General features: G+C 38.6%; 1 protein-coding gene across 6 annotated transcripts in view; it reads right to left on the bottom strand.

Annotated features, from left to right (window-relative positions):
* Window positions 1-24,187, bottom strand: part of NUP98 (nucleoporin 98 and 96 precursor) — a 99,251-nt gene that overhangs the window by 8,473 nt on the left and 66,591 nt on the right. For 5 of the 6 annotated variants that reach the window (XM_030831155.2, XM_030831154.2, XM_060303609.1 and 2 more), the window contains 11 exons: window positions 23,864-24,002; window positions 18,219-18,396; window positions 17,280-17,444; window positions 11,443-11,625; window positions 10,559-10,715; window positions 8,403-8,832; window positions 6,866-7,095; window positions 5,260-5,526; window positions 4,061-4,218; window positions 3,125-3,268; window positions 2,213-2,355 (listed from right to left, as the gene is read on the bottom strand). In XM_030831155.2, the coding sequence (XP_030687015.1) occupies window positions 2,213-2,355; window positions 3,125-3,268; window positions 4,061-4,218; window positions 5,260-5,526; window positions 6,866-7,095; window positions 8,403-8,832; window positions 10,559-10,715; window positions 11,443-11,625; window positions 17,280-17,444; window positions 18,219-18,396; window positions 23,864-24,002 (2,194 nt within the window). The remainder of the gene's footprint in view (window positions 1-2,212; window positions 2,356-3,124; window positions 3,269-4,060; window positions 4,219-5,259; window positions 5,527-6,865; window positions 7,096-8,402; window positions 8,833-10,558; window positions 10,716-11,442; window positions 11,626-17,279; window positions 17,445-18,218; window positions 18,397-23,863; window positions 24,003-24,187) is intronic. The other variant, XM_060303607.1, reaches the window with a different exon arrangement.

Raw genomic sequence — 24,187 nt, 5'->3', positions numbered from 1 at the left:
TGACTAATTGAGATAACCAATGAAACCAAAAGCTGGAGACAGACTAATCAAGAGAAAAAGAGAGAAGACACAAATACCAATATCATGGAAGAAAGAGACACAGCCACACATCCTACAGACATTAAAAAAGAATAAGGGGGCTTCCCTGGTGGCGCAGTGGTTAAGAGTTCGCCTGCTAATGCAGGGGACATGGGTTTGAGCCCTGGTTCGGGAGGATCCCACATGCCGCGGAGCAGCTAAGCCCGTGTGCCACGACTACTGAGCCTGCGCTCTGGCGCCCGCGAGCCACAACTACTGAGCCCACGTGCTGCAACTACTGAAGCCTGTGCGCCTAGAGCCCGTGCTCTGCAACGAGAGAGGCCACCGCAATGAGAAGCCCGTGCACCGCAATGAAGAGTAGCCCCCGCTCGCTGCAACTAGAGAAAGCCCGCATGCAGCAACAAAGACCCAATGCAGCCAAAAATGAATAAATAAATAATTTAAAAAAATGAATAAGGAGGGACTTCCCTGGTGGCTCAGTGGTTAGAATCTGCCTGCTAATGCAGCGGACACGGGTTCGACCCCTGGTCCAGGAAGGTCCCACATGCCACGAAGCAACTAAGTCCGTGTGCAACAACTACTGAAGCCCGTGCGCCTAGAACCCGTGGCTCCGCAATAAGAGAAGCCACCAAAATGAGAAGCCCGCGCACCACAACGAAGAGTAGCCCCTGCTCGCCACCAACTAGAGAAAGCCCGCATGCAGCAACGAAGACCCAACGCGGTCAAAAATGAGTGAATGAATGAATAAATAAATAAAAGAATATAGAAATGTTATAAAGAACTTTATGCTAATAAATTTGGTGACTTTGGTGAAACAGACAAATTCCTTAGGAAAAACAAATGAGCAAAACTGACTCAAGAATAAATAGAAAACCTCGACAGCTCTGTATCTATTAAAGAAACTGATTTTATAGTTTAAAAACTTCAATAAATTGGACTTTATAAAAATGTAAAACTTCTGTGCCTGTGTATTGGGAGAAAATAATTGCAAAAACACATTTATAATAAAGGACTTGCATCCTAAATATATAAAGAACTATTACAACACAATAACTATTAGGCGACCCTATTAAAAAAAGGGGGGCAAAAGGTTTCTAATAGATTTCAACAAGGAAGATATATAGATAGATGGTAAATAAGCACATGAAAAAATGCCTGCCACCATTAGGCATTAGGGAAATGCAAATTAAAACACAATTTTAATTATGTGTATTTTACCACAATAAAAGGCTGTATTATTCTATAATTTATATAGTTAATTTAAAAAAGTATTTAAATAAAGAAATGAAATGAGATGTGAGCTAATACTTTTGACTGGAGAAAACCACTCAGTGTTTCTGATAAGGTAAAAAGACAGCTCTGAGATAGTTTTGATTATCTGATTAGATATCATAGCATGTTATTATATTAATTTCTTATTAAGCACACAAAAAATGACACACCACTATGTGCCCACTAAAATGGTAAAATTTTAAAAGCTGACAATACCAAGTTTTGAAGAGGATATGGAGCAATTACAGATCTTGGTGGGAATGCAAAATGATACAAACATTTTTAGATACAAATGTTCATAGCAGCTTTATTCTTAACAGCCCAAAACAAGAAAACTGTCCATTAACAAATGAATAAATAAATAAATTTCTGATACACATATTAACATGGATAAATCTCAGAATCACTATGCTGGGTAAAAGAAGCCAGGCACAAAAGATAACATACAGAATGATCCCAATTACATAAAATTCTATAACAGCAAAACTAATCTACAGTAATGAAAAGTCAGTCAGTAGCTGTCTGTGGTGTAGACTGATTGCAAAGGGACATGAGGTAACTTTTTGAGGGTAATGTACATGTTACCTTGATAGTGATGGTAGTTAGATTACATTAAAACATATCAAACCACAAATTCATTATGTGTAAAACTGTATCTCATTAAAGTTGATTAAAATAATTTTTAGATTTTTAAAAAACAATTTCATTTAAGTATAGTTGATTTAAAATGTGAATTTTTAGATTTCTAATTCCAGTTCCCATGCTCTTTGCACTCAATTACTGTAAGTTATATTTTGGTAATTTATATAGACTTAGGGCAATTTGACCACATATAAAAGGGAAAGGACTCCCTAGGGTTCATGGAACCCTCGAGTGACTATAACATATGGCTCTGATTTACCTGTCACTATAGAGTTTTAGAAGGTGAAAGCAGACATCTTGAAGAGGTCTCTGTGAGTCTTGCTCCTCCTCTACCACAAAGCCAGAGTCCTCCAGGTATGAGGGAAGTGGGCAGCAGGCATATCTGTCACCCTCAGAGGTATTCTGAAGAATTTGATAAAACAATACATCAGCTGCTAGTATGTTTCACTAGATTCTACTGTGTCTCAGTTACTCAGATGTGTATTAAGAATGGTGCGACATCCTCTAAAGGAGTGTTTCAAGGATTTTAAACTTATTTTGATCAGTGACATATTCCACCTGCCTTCAATGGACTGGCAAAGACCTCAGACAGCTCTAACCCCACCACCTTTCTTGCCACAATTCTTATTACACTCAATTTTTTTTAGTGTTCTCTTTTTCCTGACAAATACTTATAATTCTGGCAAATGATATCAAAGACAATAAAAATGAACAGTAAGAGAAGAACCAAATAATGGCATTAAAAACATTAATAATCCTTTAACCTCCAAATGGACAAGGAATATGAAATATAGTGATATTTAGAGGCAAATTTCAGACCTGCTAATTTGGGGCTATAATAAACACGAGGTCAGGCTGTATCTCAGGGAATTCCTGAAGGAATAAGACAGCATTAGGAATGAAGAAAAACCCTCCAATGTTGAGGCAGGAAAACAGCAGTAAGAAAATAAATTGTGGAAACTCATCGTATTAAACAAAATAGAAGCAGAAACTTGAAGAAGTTTCCCATCAGATTTCCTGTGTCCATTTCAATTCTATGGTACTTTTCAAAAAGCAGTTAGGAAAAAGTATTATGAAATGTGATTTGATGGTTTTTTCTCTGTAGTACTTTTCTGGCAAAAACAGAAATCCTACCAGGACTCTTTTGTTTGGCTATACTGGATACATATACCTGAAATGCTTCTTCATACATGCTGAGTGCCTTGGAAATGGAGGCTGTTGGTGGGAGCAAATACCAAAGATGGATAGCCAGGGACCTTTTCCAATCCAACTGTGAGCATACATTGATTTGCTTCTGCTCTGAGAGCTGCCATACCTACAGGAGACAAAATCACCATCACAGCTCTAAATTATACATTACCTTGTTATTGGCCAGGCCTGCACGTTGCTCACTTACTCAAGTTGATTCTAAATGATTTAAATAGCAGTGTTAATGATCCGGATATAAAATACACAGTCCCTTCGTGGCAGGTGATAGGGTGGACTTAGACAGTAAGTGCTGAGAAGAGGTGAGAACCACTCATTGACCACAGCTGCCAACTTTAAGATGTGAATAAATTCTGATTAGTGATTTCATTTTTGGAAATTGACTTTAAGATGGCAAGCAAAATGGGTAGGCAGCAAGAAAACTGGCTTAAAGTAATTATGATACATCATTCATAAAATGGAAGAGAAGTGGCTATTGAAAGAAGAGGGGCCACACAACATGAAAAATGATCATATTCAGTAAGTTAAAAAAAAGTTGCAGAACTGCTACATATAATTCATTTTATTTGAATATATAACAAGTGTAAATACGCACACATATATGTCAAAATAGACTTAAAATGTGTCTAGAAAGACAGACAATGAATTATGTTGTTTATCACTATGATAATGGGATATGGTGAATTTTAACATTTTAATTTCTATATAACCAGTATTTCTTCCCCACAATGTACATGTTGTACATTTAAAATCTGAAAATATTTCTGCTGAAAGTTAAATACAAGTTGCTTAGTTATATGTAATAGTGTACAATTTACAAAGATAGCTCTTTGCCTTAACCTCAAGCAATCCTGAACCTATGAGAAAATTTATGTAAGTTTATGAGAAAAGAGAAAAATACCGGTTTTCCAGCCAAGAGGGCAAAGATACGCAGTCTCTCCTCCTGGATGAAACAGTCAGCCTGGAGCTGATGCCAATCTACCAGCTGCATAGTAAGCAGCTCCCGGACCGACTGGCTGCCAACCAACTGGGATAAAAGAAGGGCAAGACGATGATCACCTACAAGAGAAACAGTTCTCTGGTGATACTGAGAATTCACAGACTTGGGAAAACACTTGGGGGCATTATTTTATTTCTTCTGGCCCTCAAGAAACACCTCTGACTGCTCTCTGCAGTAGTGCTAAAATACTGATCAAGAACTTAACGTTTTTGGCTTGGGTAGAAAACCTTCAAAGTATTGTAGCTTAAACTAATTACATATAGATTATATAGTACACAGAGTTCAGTGTCAGATCTACTATTATTTCTGTGACCCTACACAAGGTACCTCATCTGTAAAATGGAGGGAAGTATCATTTGATTCAAAGGTCTATAGTGAAAACTGAGATGACATAACTGTAAACATGCCCAACTAGCAGGTACTATATAATGACACTGAGAAATGGCAAACTCAAACCTAGAGGAAAAACAAATGTATGATATAAAGAAAATGGTTGAGTCTTTCACTCTCTAGAGTCCAGTATCTCTTTTAATAAAAAATTTTAAGTACAAAGGCTTGAGGCAATAAAAAAATTCTAGGGACTTCCCTGGTGGCGCAGTGATTAAGAATTGGACTGTCAATTCAGGGGACATGGGTTCAAGCCCTGGTCCGGGAAGATCCCACATGCCGCGGAGCAACTAAGCCTGCGCACCTCAACTACTCAGCCTGCACTCTAGAGCCCGCGAGCCTCAACTACTGAGGCCCGCGCGCGTGCTTAGAGCCCATGCTCCACGACCAGAAGCCACTGTAATAAGAAGCCCGTGCACCACAACGAAGAGTAGCCCCCGCTCACAGCAACTAGAGAAAGCCCACGCGCAGCAACGAAGACCCAACACAGCCAAAAAATAAATAAATAGATAGATAGATAAATAAAATTTATCTAAGGTTATAAAAGGAAAACTGGAAGACAGAGTCCCTACCTATTCTGGAGGAACTGGCGATCTTCCTGGGAAGTTTATACTTAACATTCGGGTTAGAAGACAAGGGCAAACGCACGATTAAGGGGTAGGGACAGTGAGTAGGAAGTAGGCAGGGGTGCAGAGAAGGACGGTATGCCCCACCTGACTGCTGGGCCAGGGAGCAGGCCTCACTGATCCTCTTGCCCGTGAGGTAGCTGAAGACAGCCTCCACAGGGTTGTCTTTTCGGGTTAGGGAGACTTCCTCCTCAATTCGAGGTGCAGCTGTATGGGACAGCCAGCGAGAGAAAGCTCTTCTTCGCTCCAGAATCTGAATGTATTCAGTGGGCTCATCCAGCTGGCTGTCAAGCTCCTTCAGGTGGCCCCATAGAGCTTCACATAATGTCCACGTTAGGCTCCAGTGCTTCACAACTAAGGAAGGGACAGGAAAATAATGCAATGACATGAAGCCATACAATAACTACAGAGAGGGGATCACTTCAATGTGGCATTAAAAATACATAAATTAATAAATACCCCAAACAACAACTCAAGTTGATTTCCCTGAATCTGTCTCCACCTCACTCACCTGTGTCTTACAAGCTCCAGAGGTGTGTGGTATTGCCTGCTCACTCCATGTATCCATGGTACTTACATAACAAATGTAACTCCAGGCTCCTTTAAACAGGTTCCTCTAGCCTAATTATGGCTACATATAGTCTCAAATGATAGAGAAAAATCCTCTAATTTGATCAAATTCTGTTCAAAAAATGCTTTAAGAAATATAAAGTGCTCTGAAAACTTGTGAGGGATTATTATCTGCTATAGGCACAGCCTAACATTTTAGTGAGCCTAAATGATACTGTTCAAAGCACTCAGGAGTAAACCAACTCTCATCTACACAATGTAACTATACAATAGTTACCACCTTCATTTTACAGATGAAGAAAATGAGGTACAGATCATTAAGTGACTTGCTCAAGGTTACAGGCAAGATGTAACAGAGCCAGGATTCAAACTCAAGTACTCAGAGTCCAACTCTATACTCTTAACCACTAATGCTATATTGCCCCTCACAAAGGAAAACAAAAAGGAAGCACTGTTTACCACCTTAAGCTACTTACAAGTATGCATTGGGAAGATGGCTCACATATTTGAAGAGATAAGACAACTACAGCAAACACAAAGAAATGAACATAAACAATTCCCAAAACATGTGGTATGGAACATTCTAATAGTCCCCATTTTTCAGTAAAAGTGACGTGAAATGTTGTGTGAAACATGTAATTTTTCTACTTGAAATAGTAAGTGCCCAAATTAGAAAAGCCCTTTATGGAAGTACTGGTTCAGAAAAACATGATCAGAATCATTATAGAGAGGTAATAGTGAGAGAAGTCAGGAAGGGAAGTTATAACCACCAAAGTTGTTGGGAAGAACAAGTGGGACTTGAGTTGGACATGGAAGAATGGGTAGGACTTAGGTAGGATCTCTCTCCCGCTATGTTCTCCGGGTAGGGTAAGGGATCTAATTTTATAAGCCCACGGGATGTGACTGGCTACAGTTCCTTTGAACAGTGGCCTAAGAGTAATGATAAACAATGATGTGATTTCTTCCTGCTTGAGATTTTGCTCATCCCAACTCAACTACAGATAAAGTGTAAGCTCAGGCATCCACCACTACATTGGCACAAGGAAACTGTGTCCTCCTATGAACATATGCTCCTACTCCTGTTCCTGGGGCATCAAGGGTTAGAAGTATAGTCCATACTCACTTTGTGGTTCCAGTAAGTCTCCTGATGCTTCCTTAACCCAATCTGCATAGTCATGAATGATAGCAACTCCCGGATTGGGGACAATGAGAGGACACAGCTCATCCACATGGACAGTGCTATGTTTTAATTTAAGCTCCAGAGATGTCTGGTATAATTGCAGGTCTTCATCCAGCTTCTTTTGCCTCAAACTGAGTTTTTCCAAATGAACTTTGAATGGAGACTCAGTTAGGCTACAAGAGAAAATAACAAATAAGAAAAGACAGATGGTAGAATTTTCCTACAATGAAACCTGTTTCTTTTTATAATTACAAAATAGGACACGAAACATTCCACTTTGATTTTAAAGAAAATTTGTTTCTTAATATCAAACTATAATGAACTTATTTGATATATATTGAGCAAATTACCTGACCGATGCATTCAGAAAAGAATCCTAAGCCTTCTTAGGCCAGATTATAATAGGCATAGGAGTGAGTACAATTAGACCTGGAAATGGCTCTGCATGTATATAGATACTATGAAATCCAATGGTCAAAAGCTAGTGTGGGACACCCGTTTCTCAAACCACACTTAACTCATTAAGTTATGAGTTATCAGTATCAAAAGTCATGAGGCTAAGCTTACAGATGCTAAAGAACTGACTCTCAATTAAGATGAGCATACAGTTGAGCAGCCTTGATCCAATTTTTAGGACTGACATTAACAATCTCTAAAATATCATGACATCATGGATAACCTGGGTTTAGGATCAATATTCCTAATTGTGAGGTATAAGAGATGCTGTTGATTTTTTATTTCTTCAAAATCAACTTTAAAAACTAATAATAATAGGTGATCATAGTCACAATCTGTAGTAAAGATAGCAGTTTGTTACAATTATGAAAAGTAAATAGAAAAATGTTACAAATTTTACAAAAAACTGTATGCATACTACGTAATGACTACCAGAACACTATATATATTTTTATATATATATATAAAATCAGTACGGTAATATATAGTATATAAAGTATATACAGAACTATAATCATACATATGTAAATATTAATGGTGGGAACTGTGTAGAGATATATAACATGTATAATTATCAGATGTCATCTTATTTCCAAATACTTGTGTATGGATTATCCACAGTTCATACATTTACCTTATTAAGTCTAAGACACAGGGAATGTGCTTTAATGAGAATATACCTTACTTATGAAGATATTACCAATATCTAAGTGAGAAAATAGAAAAATGACTAATGCAATAAAAAGGATGAAAACTCAAGGAATGCTGCAGCATTAGCTTTGAGTCTGTTACTTTTCCACCTAAAGTTTAACTGTTAGATAACTATTCTATACTCTTCATACCTTGATGGTACAAATGGAGCTATTAATCATTTTAGCTTTTAATTATACAAATAAAATTGTGCTAAGAATATATCTAGAAAGATCACAAAGCAGGGCCCTGAACATGGGTCTCCTGGTGATGAAAAGCTTTTTCTCACCTACCACGTTGCCCTTCTCAAAAAGCATAAGAATACGTGACTCACGATTTAACAGCTACTGGATTAGGCAGGAATCCATATTCCATAGAATCAGCAATCTGATGATTTTCCAGTTCCTGAGGGCCACTCAGCTGTTCTCCACTATTAGCAAGAGTCCAGTTAGGGCCCCAACCAACCCGAAATGAGCGTCCCATAAACAGGGCCAGGTCCATCAGGAGTTTCCCCTTTCCATAGGTGACAGACTTTTCAAGAGGGACTAGGCCTGGTTGTCTGCGTGTACCCACTGTTTTCAACTGAACCTCAGGTGCTGGGCTGGGCACCGTAAACACAGAGGTCAGGGGTGGAGGGACAGACCAAGGGGATGTGGATGGAATATTCATCAATGACGATGTTCTGGGAGTGCGACACTCTTGTAAAGAGGCACTTGGTGAAAGAAAAGTTCCACTTGCAAATTTTGATTGTAGTAACCCACCTACTAAAATAAGGAAAAAAAAAAGACTATTAGAAAATACAGTCTATTGATTCTTGAACAACAACCATCAAGGCTGAAATTATAGTTTTATTAAGCTACTTAAATCACATACAGATGACCAGGAGTAGCTTATATCAGACTCTACAGAAATTCCTCTTTCACACAGGAAATCAAGGCAGGAATTCTAATGATGATGATGTCACCAACAATAACAACATTAATAACACTACTACTACTACTACTACTACTACTACTACTACTACTACTACTACTACTACTACTACTATTTAAAAAAACTATCTAGCAGTTATCTGCAGCAGACTCTATATAAGCCATTTATATACACTGTTTCATTTCATCCTTCAATAACTTTAAATGAAGAACATTACAGTCCTCACTTTATAGATGGGAAAACTGGGCTCAGTTAAGTGACTTGTCCAAATCCACAAAGCTACTAAGTGGCAGAACTAAGAGATAAACCCAGCTAAGTCTGACACCAATACTCATGCCCGTATCAGAATGCCAAATGTAACCTTTCTTAGTCAACATAAAAAGTTGGTAAGATCAAAAGTCAAATTCATACCACTCCAGTACTCAATGTCAGACTTAAGAAAACAGAAACCTATCTGTGATTGCATATATGCCTTTCAGAGGCATCTTGTGATTGCATATATGCCCTTCAGAAGGATAGTTCTTGTTATTTTTGCCTGTTTTCCAATTTTATGTATTTCCTGTCTAAAGCAAGGACTTAGTTACTGAAGTATGAGATTTTCATGTAGTGTTCATTACGGAAAAGCTTGCTATAAATGTTTAACTGATGCTTTATTAAAGTATTTTTAAAAAGGAACGTTAACTAGGGTACTCAAAAGAACTGAAAAATAAACATTTAGTTTTTGTTTTTGTTTTCGTTTTGGTACGCGGGCCTCTCCCGTTGCGGAGCACAGGTTCCGGACGCGCAGGCTCAGCGGCCACGGCTCACGGGTCCAGCTGCTCCGCGGCATGTGGGATCTTCACGGACTGGGGCACGAACCCGTGTCCCCTGCATCGGCAGGCAGACTCTCAACCACTGTGCCACCAGGGAAGCCCAAACATTTAGTTTTTAAGGCAATATAGCAAATATCTTCCTGGTAGTTCCTCTGGCTTTCAAACCGTTTTGAAATTACACCTGCTGAACTCCTCTGTTGATATCAATACTCTACCTCCAATCCCACATAGTTACAAGCCCACTAGAAGAGATAAGAAAAGCTTTAAAATGTACAGGCAACTGCTGTCCTGGGAATTTGGGAAGGTTTAGGGAAAGGTAGAAATCTGAAAAGTTTTGCACATTATAAGAAGCAACATTTGCCCCTAGAAAGCAATAATGATAGTGTTAGAACTGCACAAAAAGAGTACAGAGCAAGACAACTTGCTGATTCCTCTAAGGTATGATAAAAATTAGGATATCTGAGCTTACTATCTAACCCACACTCATAAGCAAATAAAAACATGCCCCCCAACAAAACAAATGCTTTTTTTCTCCATACAACTTCTGCATCTGCACCAGTGACCATGTTTTTTAAAAACTGGCCCCACCTAACAGGTGCATTTATAAGAGTACATTTCTGCTTGGCATCATTATGTCATACACCTTTAGGGAGTTGTTTGCTAGAGAAGTCAACTCAGCTTAGAAGAAGATACGTGAAAAGCCAGACTTTACAGCTTTCTTGCAAAAGAGCATCTTTTACAGTACCTAATGAACGGGATTTTGATGAGTGAGTTGCTGAAATGGGGAGCCTGGGAGAACAGATTTCTTGAGACGTATCTGCTTTAGAAGGAAGGCGACTGAAGCGTTGATCCAGGACCATATCTACATCTTCTTCATCAGCAAGCAATGATGCTTTCATGATCTAAAAAGGCAATATCTATAGAATGAATGTGCTCCCCCAAATCCAAAGGCCATAAAAGAAAAATGCAGTTTACAACGACCAATTTTTTAAAAAGCTCTGTCTCAGGCTGTGTCCAGAGCTAGTATAATATTTGTGTGACTCTGTTCCACTGTATGTGCCTGAAGGACAGAAGTTATATAAAACTCCTCTGCTTTGTATATACAGTCTCACCAGAGGCTGGCACACAGCAGTTGCTCACGTCTGCTGAATGAATTAATTTCAAAGTCAAATGTAAGTCAAAGGCTAAATTCATAATATGACAAAAGGCACAGGCAGGGAGAAGTTGAGACAGAGCTTAAAGAAACTTGTAACTACAATTTAAAAAAGAGAAAAAATAAACAAATGAACAAACAAAACTCCTGTGGAGCACTTTCCAGAGCTTCAAAACCTCTCTGTAAAGTAAATGAAATTAATATTTTATAGTGCTCACATTAAATGACTTGCCTAAAGTCACACAGTAACAGTTACAAAACTGGGGTTAGAATCCAGGTCTTCTGAATCTCACTATAGCCTTCCTCCCACGAATGGGAAAATGATGCCTAAACATGGGCCATATTCCTGGTTTTTCTCATTCCAGTGACCATTCAACACTCTTAAGTGATTAATGAAAGGAAAAGCCTGATGTTATGAAGGGAAGATAAATATTAGTTTGGATTCCTGTTGTAGTAAGGGTGGGTTAGGACTTCACCTGTAAGACATGTGGATTAATTCCCAGTGAAGACGCAATGTGTGTTGAGGCAGACACAGGTTCCTGATCCTCAGGCACGCTCTCTTCTAACATGGAATCCAAAACTGGCTCCTGGGTGATATCTATCATGTCACTGTCCAGTTCCACAACCCTCCCTAACTGCTCCACCTCTGGGCTCTGGCTCTGTAGACAGCAGAAAGATCAGGGAAGCAGCATTAAACGACACCAAATAGACACAAAGCTTCTAGACCATATTTACTTTATTCAAAATATGATACAACAATATTAGATTCTGCCCATTCCATCATAATGTGAGGTAGCATATTTGCTAAAGAGGATTTAAAAATTACCCCCCAATTCCTCTATTAGTACTTGGGATCCAAATGAGGATTCATGGAATCACCCTTTTGTAATATTATGGTCTAGAGCCTGGAACCTAAGCCAGCACCCATACTGAACATATGGTCTTCTTGAGACAAAGATTATGCCTTACTTGATTTAGTTAGCAACTATAATTTTCTGATTTATACAGGGTTACCCTTCCCTCACATTCCTTGCAGTCAGAAGCCATTGGGAAAAGAGAATAAAAGATACAAATATCAAAGTCTCCAGTAACTCTGCATTTTCTTAAAGAAAACATTTAGACATAAATTTCTAGTTATCACAAACACAATTTTGGGCCTGGAATTTATCTTTCAGGAGACTGAATCCTAAGGTTAGCTGGGCTCTACCCGTGCAGTATCATATCAGATGACGAACGTGTACTCTAATTTCCCAAAAGAAAAAGCAAAGTTCTATTAGGAACAATTTTTATCTGGGAATAATTCCTTTATGTTTAAATGTGTCAAGAGTTAGATTTACATTTATTAAGCAGTTTTAAAGATACAGCCATGATTAAGTCTATGGTTTGAAAAGGTAAACATTCATAAAGCGGAAACACACTGTAAAATTGGCTCAGTGCAAATTCATTAAATATGTCCTAAACTTGCATATGACCTGGTTAAAATGTTAACAAGCGGCTAAGCCAATTTACAAAACATTCTCAAATCTAAAAGTTCTTCCAATTAGTTTTCTTCCATAATCTCATCTGTAGATTATTAACCTTCCACAATTTTTGGCTTATCTTTCATGAGTGGCCTATTTCATGCTAAACTTCAAATGGATGCTATTGTACAATAGGTGGTTAAAAAAAAAAGTTTCATGATTTCTTTGAACCAAGAAACAACCATTAGCATAACTTTTTAAACTTTAAATTTTTCAATGGTGTATTATCTATTACTCCCCTGAATTCCTTTAACAAATATCCTTACTAAAAGAATGACTATTTCCATCTATAACTGTAGAAAAGTTGAGGTGTTGGAAACGTGGTGAATTGCCACTTAAGTTGTGAACAATCCCCAAGGACTGCTCTAACAAACTGGAGGCTAAATAATGGTTAAAAGACAAAATGATACTATTTTTTACCTATTGGGGAGGCTACAGGCAGGTCTAACTACTTTTACGTTTTAAAATTCTGGAAAAAAAATGAAAAGCAGCCCTGGTGGTGATCCTCTCATTATAATTACAAGAATCATGGGAACAATCCAATGCCCTCTGGTCTGTTAACTTTTAACCAATTCACTTTATGAATAGTTCTGAAATTCCCCATCCTCTGTCAACCTGTCAGGATACCCTCTTCTGCTGGGCTCCCGTAACACCTTGTCTATACCTATTTTATACACTATATCATGGTATAATTCCTTGTGTGTGTGTGTATACACACATACACACACACACACATATATATATATTTGACCCACCAGATTGTGAAGGCTTGAAAGTAGAGATTATAGCCTACTATTTTCTGTATCTAACACCAAGCACATTGTTAAATTCACCAAAACACTTTGTTATTTCTACTGGCTAATGCAGTGTCTGCCACGCAGTAGGAAAAGCTAATACCTATGAAAGATAAGGAGCGAGTATAGGTGCGAGGAAAGGAAGGAGGAAGAGGGTTTCAATTTACTATACTATTCAACAAAGGAATAACAGTAACAGCAACAGATGCTCACTTAGAACACTTTTAGGCAGTGGCAGGATTTCATCAAGTAACTAGATTAGAGACCTAAGGGACTCAGCCTATCTTTAAGAAAGCTAAGGATCAAGGTTTTATTTGTTTCATCCTCATGCATAGACTTCAAAGCTACTGTCATCTAATAAGTGGACAGGGCGAAGTGAATTTGAAACTATGAGGACCTGGTAAACTCCTAGAAACCCCATGTGTGGATTTCATTTAAGTATATCTAAGTAATTTCAACAAACTACCCCAACAGATGTTATTTTCAGAGAAATCTTGGGAGATCAGGTGCTTCCTCAAAGCCAGTACTAGAAAGAAAAGTAGACAATAAAAAAAATTGGTGACACAGAAGGACCTGAGTAAGGAAAGAAGGGGGTTAAAAAAAAAGAAGCCCATCAAATACTAAGTAAACAGACAAGATCTACAAAATGACTCTCTTTAGATATATGGAGGGTGATGTTTCACAACTGAAACCTTTAATGTTTTTAGAAACCTCCACTCTCCAGCTCAAAAGAATCTTCCTCATGTAAACAATACCCTAAAGATACAGCATCTCTTAATCCAACAGATAAAGTAATGCAATGAAGTTAAATCAAGATACCCTTATTCAACAAAGGGTAAATATCCAATCCAAGGTCAAATCCATGTTTAAATAATTCATATTGTTCTCCCAGCCAAATAGCCTAATCCAGTATATAAGTACTACTATTGCCTGCCTCCAACTCGTTTTCTAACAGCAAAGAATGTTTCATATTCATTTTGCTGGAAAATCAGCCCTGTCAACAATACTGTGTTCAAGAGCAATCCCATGTCAGGGTTACAAGGGCCCATGAAAGTGTGCATGTTTCTACACATACATTCACGGATATTACTGCAGGAGGCATAGGATTCAATAACATGAATATCTGAAAAAGGCTTGTGACTATAGAATTATTTTATATATAACATGTATAAATTACATAAAATATAAATTAAAATATATATTGATTCACTGGCTAAATTTAGATACCTGCCACTTTTTAAAACAAGTAAACACAAGATAAAATGGAACTTTCTTCTAAATTCTAATCACTTTTTCCTTTAAAAAACTTTTAAAGTTATTTGAATGTACTCACCGAGTAAACAATGCTAAGTTTCTGAGCAAGTCAACTAGTGTGTCTTGATGGTACTGAACACAAGTTACATTTCACTATAAGGCTTAGGAAAAAGCTACATGTCTCTCTACGTCACTGCTGAAGATCTGAAGCCTTTTGACAGTTTCGAAATGAGGCTACATTTCTCAATCACTTGGGGGAAAGCATTTAAAATATAAATATGCCTGAGCCTCAATGCCAGATACATGGGCTCTCCAAGGTATTGATGCAGTTGGCTGAAAATTGGGTCTTAGATCAGCATTTTAGAATAAATGTTCTAACTACCAAACAAATGTTTCTGTAACTGCCCTAATTCACCTGTGATGAAGGGTTTTCTGCCAACATTTTCTCTAACTTAAAAGGCATAGAGAGGGAGTTCCCTGGTGGCCTAGTGGTTAGGATTTGGTGCTTGCACTGCTGTGGCCGGGGTTCAATCCCTGGTTGGGGAACTGTGATCCCACAAGCCATTCAGCGCAGCCAAAAAAAAGGCACAGAGGAGAAGATTACATAAAAATATAGTTACCTTTCTGTTTTCTGATTGCTTAGATTCACTTGCTGTTTAAGGAGCAAAGCAAGGTTTAAGAACGAACTGCAAAGACAGGACTGAGGATATTATACAAAAGATAGTTGAATAAATGTAACCATTAAACAAAACTATATATCTTCCTAATGCCTTAAGGACACCATCCCCCCCCCCCCCCGCTAAAGTCAGAGAACCTGAGATTGTGTACAGTGGGGGAAAGAAAGCTACAGCAGACGGAAGGAACACCGTATCACGGAAATCAACCCCTCCAGGGAGCCAGGTGACAATGTGAAGACAATCATCTTGACACTGGAATGAGAAGACTGTGCTGTTTCCAGTTTATTCAGATGGCTCAAGTATTTTCCTCATGCCAAGTAAAATGTAGGTCCTGCTGCTAATAACTCAAAAAACTGTGCAACCACTGGCATTTCCCCTAACCTCACTTAGGTCACTGGGCATTACAAAGAGTTCTCCAAAGTCCCCTGTTATTGTTCTAACACATTAGCCTAAATATCTAAACAAGTCTACCCATTTCTCCCTTCTGCATCCAAAAGGTCAAAGACGGTCCACTTCCTCAATCAAAGGAGATATCTGGATAAGATACCTATTCACTATATTCTCTTTGCCCATCTTGATCCTTACCACCTCTCCTTTTCCTAGAACCTTCTCCTGAAATTTTTTGGTGCTCAGTTTTTCAAAAGAACTCTCTCACCTACTGTAGTGCCATCACAGGAATTTATTGTTATCTCTTACTATTTGTATTCTGGAAATTAAAGAGCCTAGAAATCACTGATGGTCAACATTACATAAATTTGCTCTACCTGTCCAAAAGATGAAGCTTTTCTTTTTCAGCTGTATCTTTAAGGAGCCTACATATTACTTTTATTGGCAGAAAAGAAGGCTATCTGACTCTTATCCAAAGAAATACATATACAGTATACTGCAAAATTGGAAAGAGAGATTATACAAAGCATATGATTCAGACAAAATGAATGTGGGTAACTGGAAAACCAAGTCCATTTACAGCATTTCTTTAGTTCAGAAGAGATGTATTCTAAATAGAGGGGTATTCTAAAGGCTAAAATTATAAACATAAAAGTCAACATATTTCCCATTTCCCACTTGTATCATACCCTCCCCCTCACCCTGTACGCGCAAACGTGAACATATATACACAAAAGTCTCCAAAGTGCCTCCCAAGAAATTATTTAATCAATCATAAAAATCGCACATTTCAGCAGCCTTCAGCATTAAGAATTGTAGCATGGAAAATTCCAAAGGTCCTGCTTTTAGCAGCTGAGAGGTAGAGGATGCTTTACAAAGACATTTTATATCAAGTTCTCTTCTTTGAGATGAGTATGGCAGCACAGAAAAAAACTGTTATAACCTGATTGAATATAAACAACATCCAAATGAAAGTAAAACACCCTTATGATTTGGCAAAGAAACTACCTGATATTTAAATTACAAACCTTTCCTTACAAGGACAAAAGGTTTATACTGGCTTAACAATACTGAAAAAGAGTGTGGTACAGGTAATTGCAATAAATGATGTAGCCCCTACTCTCCCCAAGCCAACAATTCATTTGTATTCTAAAGCTTTATGTATTTTCATAAAGACTATGTATTGTCAAAATACAAATATCAAGAGATTACCTGAAGTATAAGCAAACAACTTGAGAAAAATGGAGTTAAAAACCCTTGCAGAAAGCTAACCTGAACTTTTAAAAAAACCATGGAGGTAAAGAATAAGATTAAACTGCACATTAGGTAGTCAACAGAAGTCGGGTTTACTCTGCATCAACCCACACAAGCAAAATACTATCTTAAGTTGATCACTGAGCAGAGAATTCAGCAAGTCCAAATGAAGAGAGAGGGAGGTGTTTAAGAATGACAATCTGTAGAAGGAATGATCCAAACAGCAAGAGAATTCTTTGAATCTCTCAAGTAAACAACAGATACCAGTACCACCTCATGCCCTCCCTTGTAATTGTCTTAACATGATTGCCAATACATTTGTACTCTTCAAAGTTCCGGGGTCATAAAACAGCTTTGTACTAGCTGAATGACTTGCTTTCAACGTCTGTATCATGGACTCCATTCAAATTCATTGTCCTGTCTCTACCTGGGGCGGAGGTGCTGGTTTGCCATTAAGAGCCATCTGGAATGGGGTGGCCTGGCCTGCAGGAGGTAAAGGGGCAGTCTTCAACTTCTTTGTACTAGTTTTGGATGGCCGTTCCTCCTCCTCTTCATCAGAATCCTGAAGGCCATACTTAGAAAAATGAGAGACCTAAGGAAGAGAAGAATCCAACAAAATCACTTTTAACACTGTTATATTCAGAAGGGCTTCCATTATACTTGCCCTTGCAATCTTACAGAATTAGCTTCAAAAAAAAAAAAAAGAGATCAAAATATTTAAAGCAAAATGAAATGTCACGTATCATACTTTACTGTTTTTTTCTACGATTTACTATTAATACAGGAAACCAAATCCAGAAGAGTCATTACTATTTTCGGTATATATGTATATATTATGTGCGTGCGCGCGCATGCGTGCGTGTGTGTGTATGTACTGCCTAGTTGTTCCTTACCTACACAAGGGCCTTCGACAAGCTAAATAATCCAACTGGTCTAGAAGAGAAAGAATCCACTGGACTAAACTATTAAGGAAGGGAGGAAGTCAACCTCTACATACCCAGAAATCTTTAAAAGAATAAAAATTATTTAGGAAGAGGTGATCTATCAAGAGACAAAAATTCTGCCTGATGTCCCCAATGATGTCACAAATTAAAAAAACACACCATAGAAGTATATCTAAATGGTCATAAGATGGGGCGTAGAACTTGAATCATGTGCTCAAAAAGTTTATAATAGTTCCTTACTGCTCTGGGGTTTAATGAGATGTGTAATTTGAAGCAAATTATGATGTATCTCTATATCTATTTCCTAATTTGTAGAAATAGAATTTAAAAAAGGATCTCTTCTAACACAGTTTATAACTACAGTTTATAAGAACTAGGTTAAATGACTATACCTTAAAAAAAAAAAAAAAAAAAGACTATACCTTAAATACCCAAGAACCAGTTTCAGGACGGTACTCTTTGAACTGAGCTCCCTGTTTCCTTGAAACTGCTTCCAATCTTCCCTCATAGTTGATATCAGCAAGTCGATCTGGGCTCTTTATTAAACAACGAGATGTTTTATCTGTTGGCCAAACTCCATCCAATGTAACTTCAGCCTTCCTGTAATGTACAATCAAGTAAAGTGTAAATGTTTCATATCTATGACCAGAAAGCCAAGTAACACATATATACACAGCAAATAAAGGTACCTGTGTTACTGTGGAATTATTCTGCAGGTGTTTCATAAACTTGAGTCTTGGCTCCTAAGGTAGATGGGCTTAAGAGTAAGGAATTACCCCCACATCAACTAGCTAAATATCTGGTTCAAGAGTGTCAAATCCCACTTACTTCAAACTACCATGGTACATCAATTATTTCCAATCCGATTTTTTTTTTTAGTAAATTTATTTATTTATTTATTTATCTTGGGCTGCGTTGGGTCTTCATTGCTGCGTGCGGGCTTTTCTCTAGTTGTGGCGAGCGGGGGCTACTCTTTGTTGCGGTGCGCGGGCTTCTCATTGTGGTGGCGTCTCTTGTTGCGGAGCATGGGCTCTAGACACGCGGGCTTCAGTAGTTGTGGCTCACAGGCTCTGGAGTGCAGGCTCAGTAGTTGCAGCGCATGGGCTTAGCTGCTCCACAGCATGTGAGATCTTCCTGGACCAGAGCTCAAACCTGTGTCCCCTGCACTGGCAGGTGGATTCTCAACCATTGCGCCACCAGGGACGCCCCTCCAATCCGATTTTTTTTTTTTAATGGACGGGGACGGGGGTGCGGGGGGAGCCTGCATTGGGTCTTCATTGCTGTGCTGGGGTTTTCTCTAGTTGCAGGGGGCTACTCTTCGCTGAGGTGGCTTCTCTTGCTGCGGAGCACGGGCTCTGGGCATGCGGGCTTCAGTAGTTGCAGCACGTGGGCTCAGTAGTTGTTGCGCACGGGCTTAGTTGCTCCGTGGCGTGTGGGATGTTCCTGGACCAGGGATTGAACCCGTGTCACCCGCATTGGCAGGCGGATTCTCTTTTAATTTTATTTATTTATTTATTTATTTATTGTCTGTGTTGGGTCTTCATTGCTGTGTGTGGGCTTTCTCTAGTTGCGGTGAGTGGGGGCTACTCTTTGCTGTGGTGCGCGGGCTTCTTGTTGTGGTGCGCAGGCTTTTTGTTGCGGTGACTTCTCTTGTTGCGGAGCACGGGCTTCAGCAGTTGTGGCACACGGGCTCTAGAGCGCAGGATCAGTAGTTGTGGCACATGGGCTTAGTTGCTCCGCAGCATGTGGGATCTTCCTGGGCCAGGGCTCGAACCCATGTCCCCTACATTGGCAGGTGGATTCTTAACCACTGCGGCAGGCAGATTCTTAACCACTGTGCCACCAGGGTCCCCAATCTGATTTTAGTAACACTTAAGCTATGCATCCTTGACCAAGTCCAGTGTTAATAGTTCAGTGCAAAGACCTAAGTGTTAGTGAAGGTCTTAAAGTGTTATTGTACATAACAACAACAGTAATAATAGCAGCAACTACCATTAACAACGAATGCCTGCAGAATGAGGTATCAGGAACATCACAGTATTAACCATTAAATGAGTGTGAATTGATGATAATAATGGTAATGTAATCCTTCTAATAGCAATATCTGAGATCAAGGACTGTGTCCTATTCATCCAGTATGCCTTGCATTTAGTACAGTGATTACCACATAATAATAGATTACTTTTTTTTGATGACTTTAACATTAATTTTTATTGTGGTTAAAAAGGTGTAACAAAAGTTATCATCACCATTCTACTGTCTTGTTTCTATGAATCTGACTCTCTACGTGCCTCAAATAAGTTGACTCATACATTATTTGTCTTTCTGCAAGCAACTGGCTTATTTCACTTAGTATAATGTCCTGAAGGTTCATCCGTTCCGTAGCATGTGTCAAAGTTTCCTTCCTTTTTAAGGCTAAATAATATTCCACTGTGTGTACATACATTTTGTTTATTCACGGACACTTGGGTTTCTTCTACCTCTTGGCTATTATGAACAGTGCTGCTATGAATATGGGTGTGCACATATCTTTTCAAGACTCTATTTTTCAATTCTTTTGGATATATACTCAGAATTAGAATTGCTGGTTCATTTTTAAGTTTTTGAGGAACCATCATACATACTCTTTCCCATAGCAGCTGCACCACATTTTACATTCCCACCAACAATACACAAAGGTTCTAATTTCTCCACACTCTTGCAAAAACGTTATTTTTCTTTTAAAGTAACCTCCTAAGGGGTGTGATAACTCACTGTGGTTTTGATTTGCATTTCCCTAATTATTATCAATGTTGAGCATCTTTTCATATGCTTGTTGGCCACTTTTTTATCATATTTGGAGAATCATGTATTCAAGTCCTTTGCCCATTTTTAATTATTTTTTTTTAAATGGTTGAGCTATAGAAGTTCTTCATATTCTGGGTATTAACCCCTTATTAGATACATGATTTGCTGGCTTTTCATTCTGTTGATTATGCCCTTTGATGTACAGAAGTTTTAAATTTTGATGTAGTCCACTTTGTCTATTTTATTTATTTATAAATTTATTTATTTTATTTATTTATTTTTGGCTGTGTTGGGTTTTCGTTGCTGCGCGCAGGCTTTCCCCAATTGTGGCAAGCAGGGGCCACCCCGTGTTGCGGTGCGTGGGCTTCTCATTGCAGTGGACTTCCTCCCTCCCTGTGGTGGGCTCTAGGCACACGGGCTTCAGTAGTTGTGGCATGTGGGCTCAGTAGTTGTGGCTCGCGGGCTCTAGAGCCCAGGCTCAGCAGCCGTGGCGCACAGGCTCAGCTGCTCTGCGGCATGTGGGATCCTCCTGGACCAGGGCTCGAACCCGTGTCCCCCGCACTGGCAGGTGGACTCTCAACCACTGCGCCACCAGGGAAGCCCCAGTTTGTTTATTTTTACTATTTGTTGCCTATGCATTCAGTGTCGTACCCAGGAAGTCTTTGCCATGTATGTTGTGAAACATATTCTAAGAGTTTTATAGTTTTAAGTCTTATGTTTTAGGTCTTTGATCAATTTTGAGTTCATTTTTATTTATGGCATAAGGATACAACTTCATTCTTCTGTTGTGGATATCCAGTGTTCCCAAAACCATTTGCTGAAGAGATTTCTTTCTCCATTGCATGGTCTTGGCAACCCTGTCAACATTTAACCCTGTATGTGTGGGCTCTCTATTCTGTTCCATTACTCTATATGTCTGTCTTTATGCCAGTAACACACTGTTTTGGTTACTGTAGCTTTGTTTTTCAAGTCAGGAAGTGTGAGTCCTCCAGCTCTGTTATTTTTCAAGATTAGTCTGGCTATTCATGGTACTCTTGAAATTCTGTATATTTTAGGATCATTTTTTCTATTTCTGCAAAAGATGCAGTTGGGATTTTGATAGGGACTGCATTAACTCAGTTGACTGCTTTGGGTAGTATGGACATCTTAACAATTTTAAGTCTTCCTATCCATGAACATGGGATATCTATTCATTTATATGTCTTCTTTAATTTCTCTCAGCAGCGTTTTGTAGTTTTCAGCATATAAGTCTTTTGCCTCCTTGGTTAAGTTTATTCCTAAGTATTTTATTCTTCTTGATGCTACTGTAAATGAAACTGTCTTAACTTCCTTTTCAAATTATTGTTAGTGTACAGAAACTCAACTGTTTTTTGCGTGTTGATTTTGTACCTTGCTAAATGTGTTTATTAGCTGTAAAGTTTTTTGTGGAATCTTTAGGCTTTCTACATATAAGATCACATCATCTGGGACTTCCCTGGCATCCCAGAGGTTAAGACTCCACACTTCCACTGGAGGGGCATGGGTTTGATCCCTGGTTAAGAAACTAAGATCCCACGTGCCACACGGCATGGCCAAAAAAATAAATAAGTAAAAATTAAAAAAGAAAAAGATCACATCATCTGTGAACAGAGATAAAGTTACTTCTTTCTTTTCAATTTGAATGTCTTTTATTTCTTTATCTTGTTTAATTGGTTTGGCTCGGACTTCCAGCAGTGGCAAAAGCAAGCATCCTTGTCTTGTTCCTGATCTTAGAAGAAAAGCTCTCAGTCTTTCACTACTGAGTATGATGTTCCCTGTGGGTTTTTCAAATATGGCCTTTTTATGCTGAGGTAGTTTCCTTCTATCTTTATTTTGCTGAGTGTCTTTAAAATGAAAAGGTACTGAATTCAGTCTACTGCTTTTTCTGCACCAAGATGATCATGTGGTTTTCTTCCTTCGTAAATGTGATGCATTACATTCATCAATTTTTGTATGTTAAGCCATCTGTGCATTCCAGAAATAAATCCCATTTGGTCATGGTGTGTAATCCAATCGATGCAGTACTGAATTCTGTCTGCTAGTATTTTGTTGAGGATATTTACATCAATATTTATTAAAGATACTGGTCTGTAGTCTTTTCTTGTAGCATCTTTGTTTAGCTTTGGAATCAGGGTAACGCTTGCCTCAAAGAATTAGAAAAGTGTTCCCTCCTCAATTTTTGGGAAGAGTTTGAGGAGAATGGTGTAAATTCTTCTTTAAATGTTTAGTATAATTCACCAGTGAAGCCATCTGGTCCAGCACTTGGGTGAAGCAGGCACCAGGGAAGGGGGTATTGATTACTAATTCAATTTCCTTATTAGTTACAGGGCTGTTCAGAGCTTCTATTTCTTTGTTTTTATTATCATTTATAAATTTATTTATTTATTTGGCTGTGTTGGGTCTTCGTTGCTGCGTGCAGGCTTTCTCTAGTTGTGGCGAGCGGGGGCCACTCCTCGTTGTGGTGCGTGGGCCTCTCATTAAGGTGGCTTCTCCTGTTGTGGAGCACGCGCTCCAGGCATGTGGGCTTTGGTAGTTGTGACACTCAGGCTCGGTAGTTGTGGCTCATGGGCTCTAGAGCGCAGGTTCAGTAGTTGGGGTGCACAGGCTTAGTTGCTTAGCACGTGGGATCTTCCCAGACCAGGGCTCGAACCCGCGTCCCCTGCACTGGCAGGCAGATTCTTAACCACTGCGCCACCAGGGAAGCCCTAGAGCTTCTATTTCTTCATGATTCAATCTCAGTGGGTTGTGAACATAAATGACTTTAATTATGGCCCTTTCACCTGGACCATATTAGAAGCTAGTATCTCACACTAACATATAGAGAAAGAGTTAAGCACAGTCACAGCAGAAACAAGAAAAAAATACTATTAAAAAGCATTTTCCAGGACTTCCCTGGCAGTCCAGTGGTTAAGAATCTGTGCTTCCACTGCAGAGGGCAAGGGTTCAACCCCTGGTTGGGGAACTAAGATGCCACATGGTACGCAGTGTGGCCAAAAGAAAAAAAAAAGGCGTTTCCCAAAAGTTTTTGGAAACTAACCAATTGGACCTGATGATATTAGGGAAAAGAAGCCAAAGAAGTCATACTATATCATTTCTTTATCACTTACACTTTTAAATGAAAGTAGAGAAACAATAATCATACACTATAGTAAGTCAAAGGAATAAGTTGCAAAGAAATGTATATAATATGAATACATTTGTGTTAACAGAAAAAAACTGTGATTTAACTGATTATTTTTTAAATATGTAAATAAATTCATACCTATTTAGCCCTTCACCCACAGGTGGTTTTTGGTTATCATCTAAGTAAACAATCACTTCTTTCCTTCGGATATGCACAATGTCATCTAAATTTAGATTTGTCAAATTCACATCTCCTTCAAAATAGATTGAACCATAACCTATAAATCAGAACAAACAGTTAAAAACTCATCCTGTATAGAGGGCAAATACCCATTTCATACTTCTAGTGATTATATAATGAGAAGGAGCAAGCAGCTTTAAACATTAATCAATATTCTAAATCACCCAGCAATTCCTTGAATGGGTTATTTCATCTATAATATGTATTAGAAGGTGACATCAA

This window comes from Globicephala melas, chromosome 8, assembly GCF_963455315.2.
Source record: "Globicephala melas chromosome 8, mGloMel1.2, whole genome shotgun sequence".
NCBI classification, from domain to species: Eukaryota; Metazoa; Chordata; class Mammalia; order Artiodactyla; family Delphinidae; genus Globicephala; species Globicephala melas.
The sequence above is the reverse complement of the archived record's forward strand: the minus strand, read 5'-3'. Positions and strand labels throughout refer to the sequence as shown.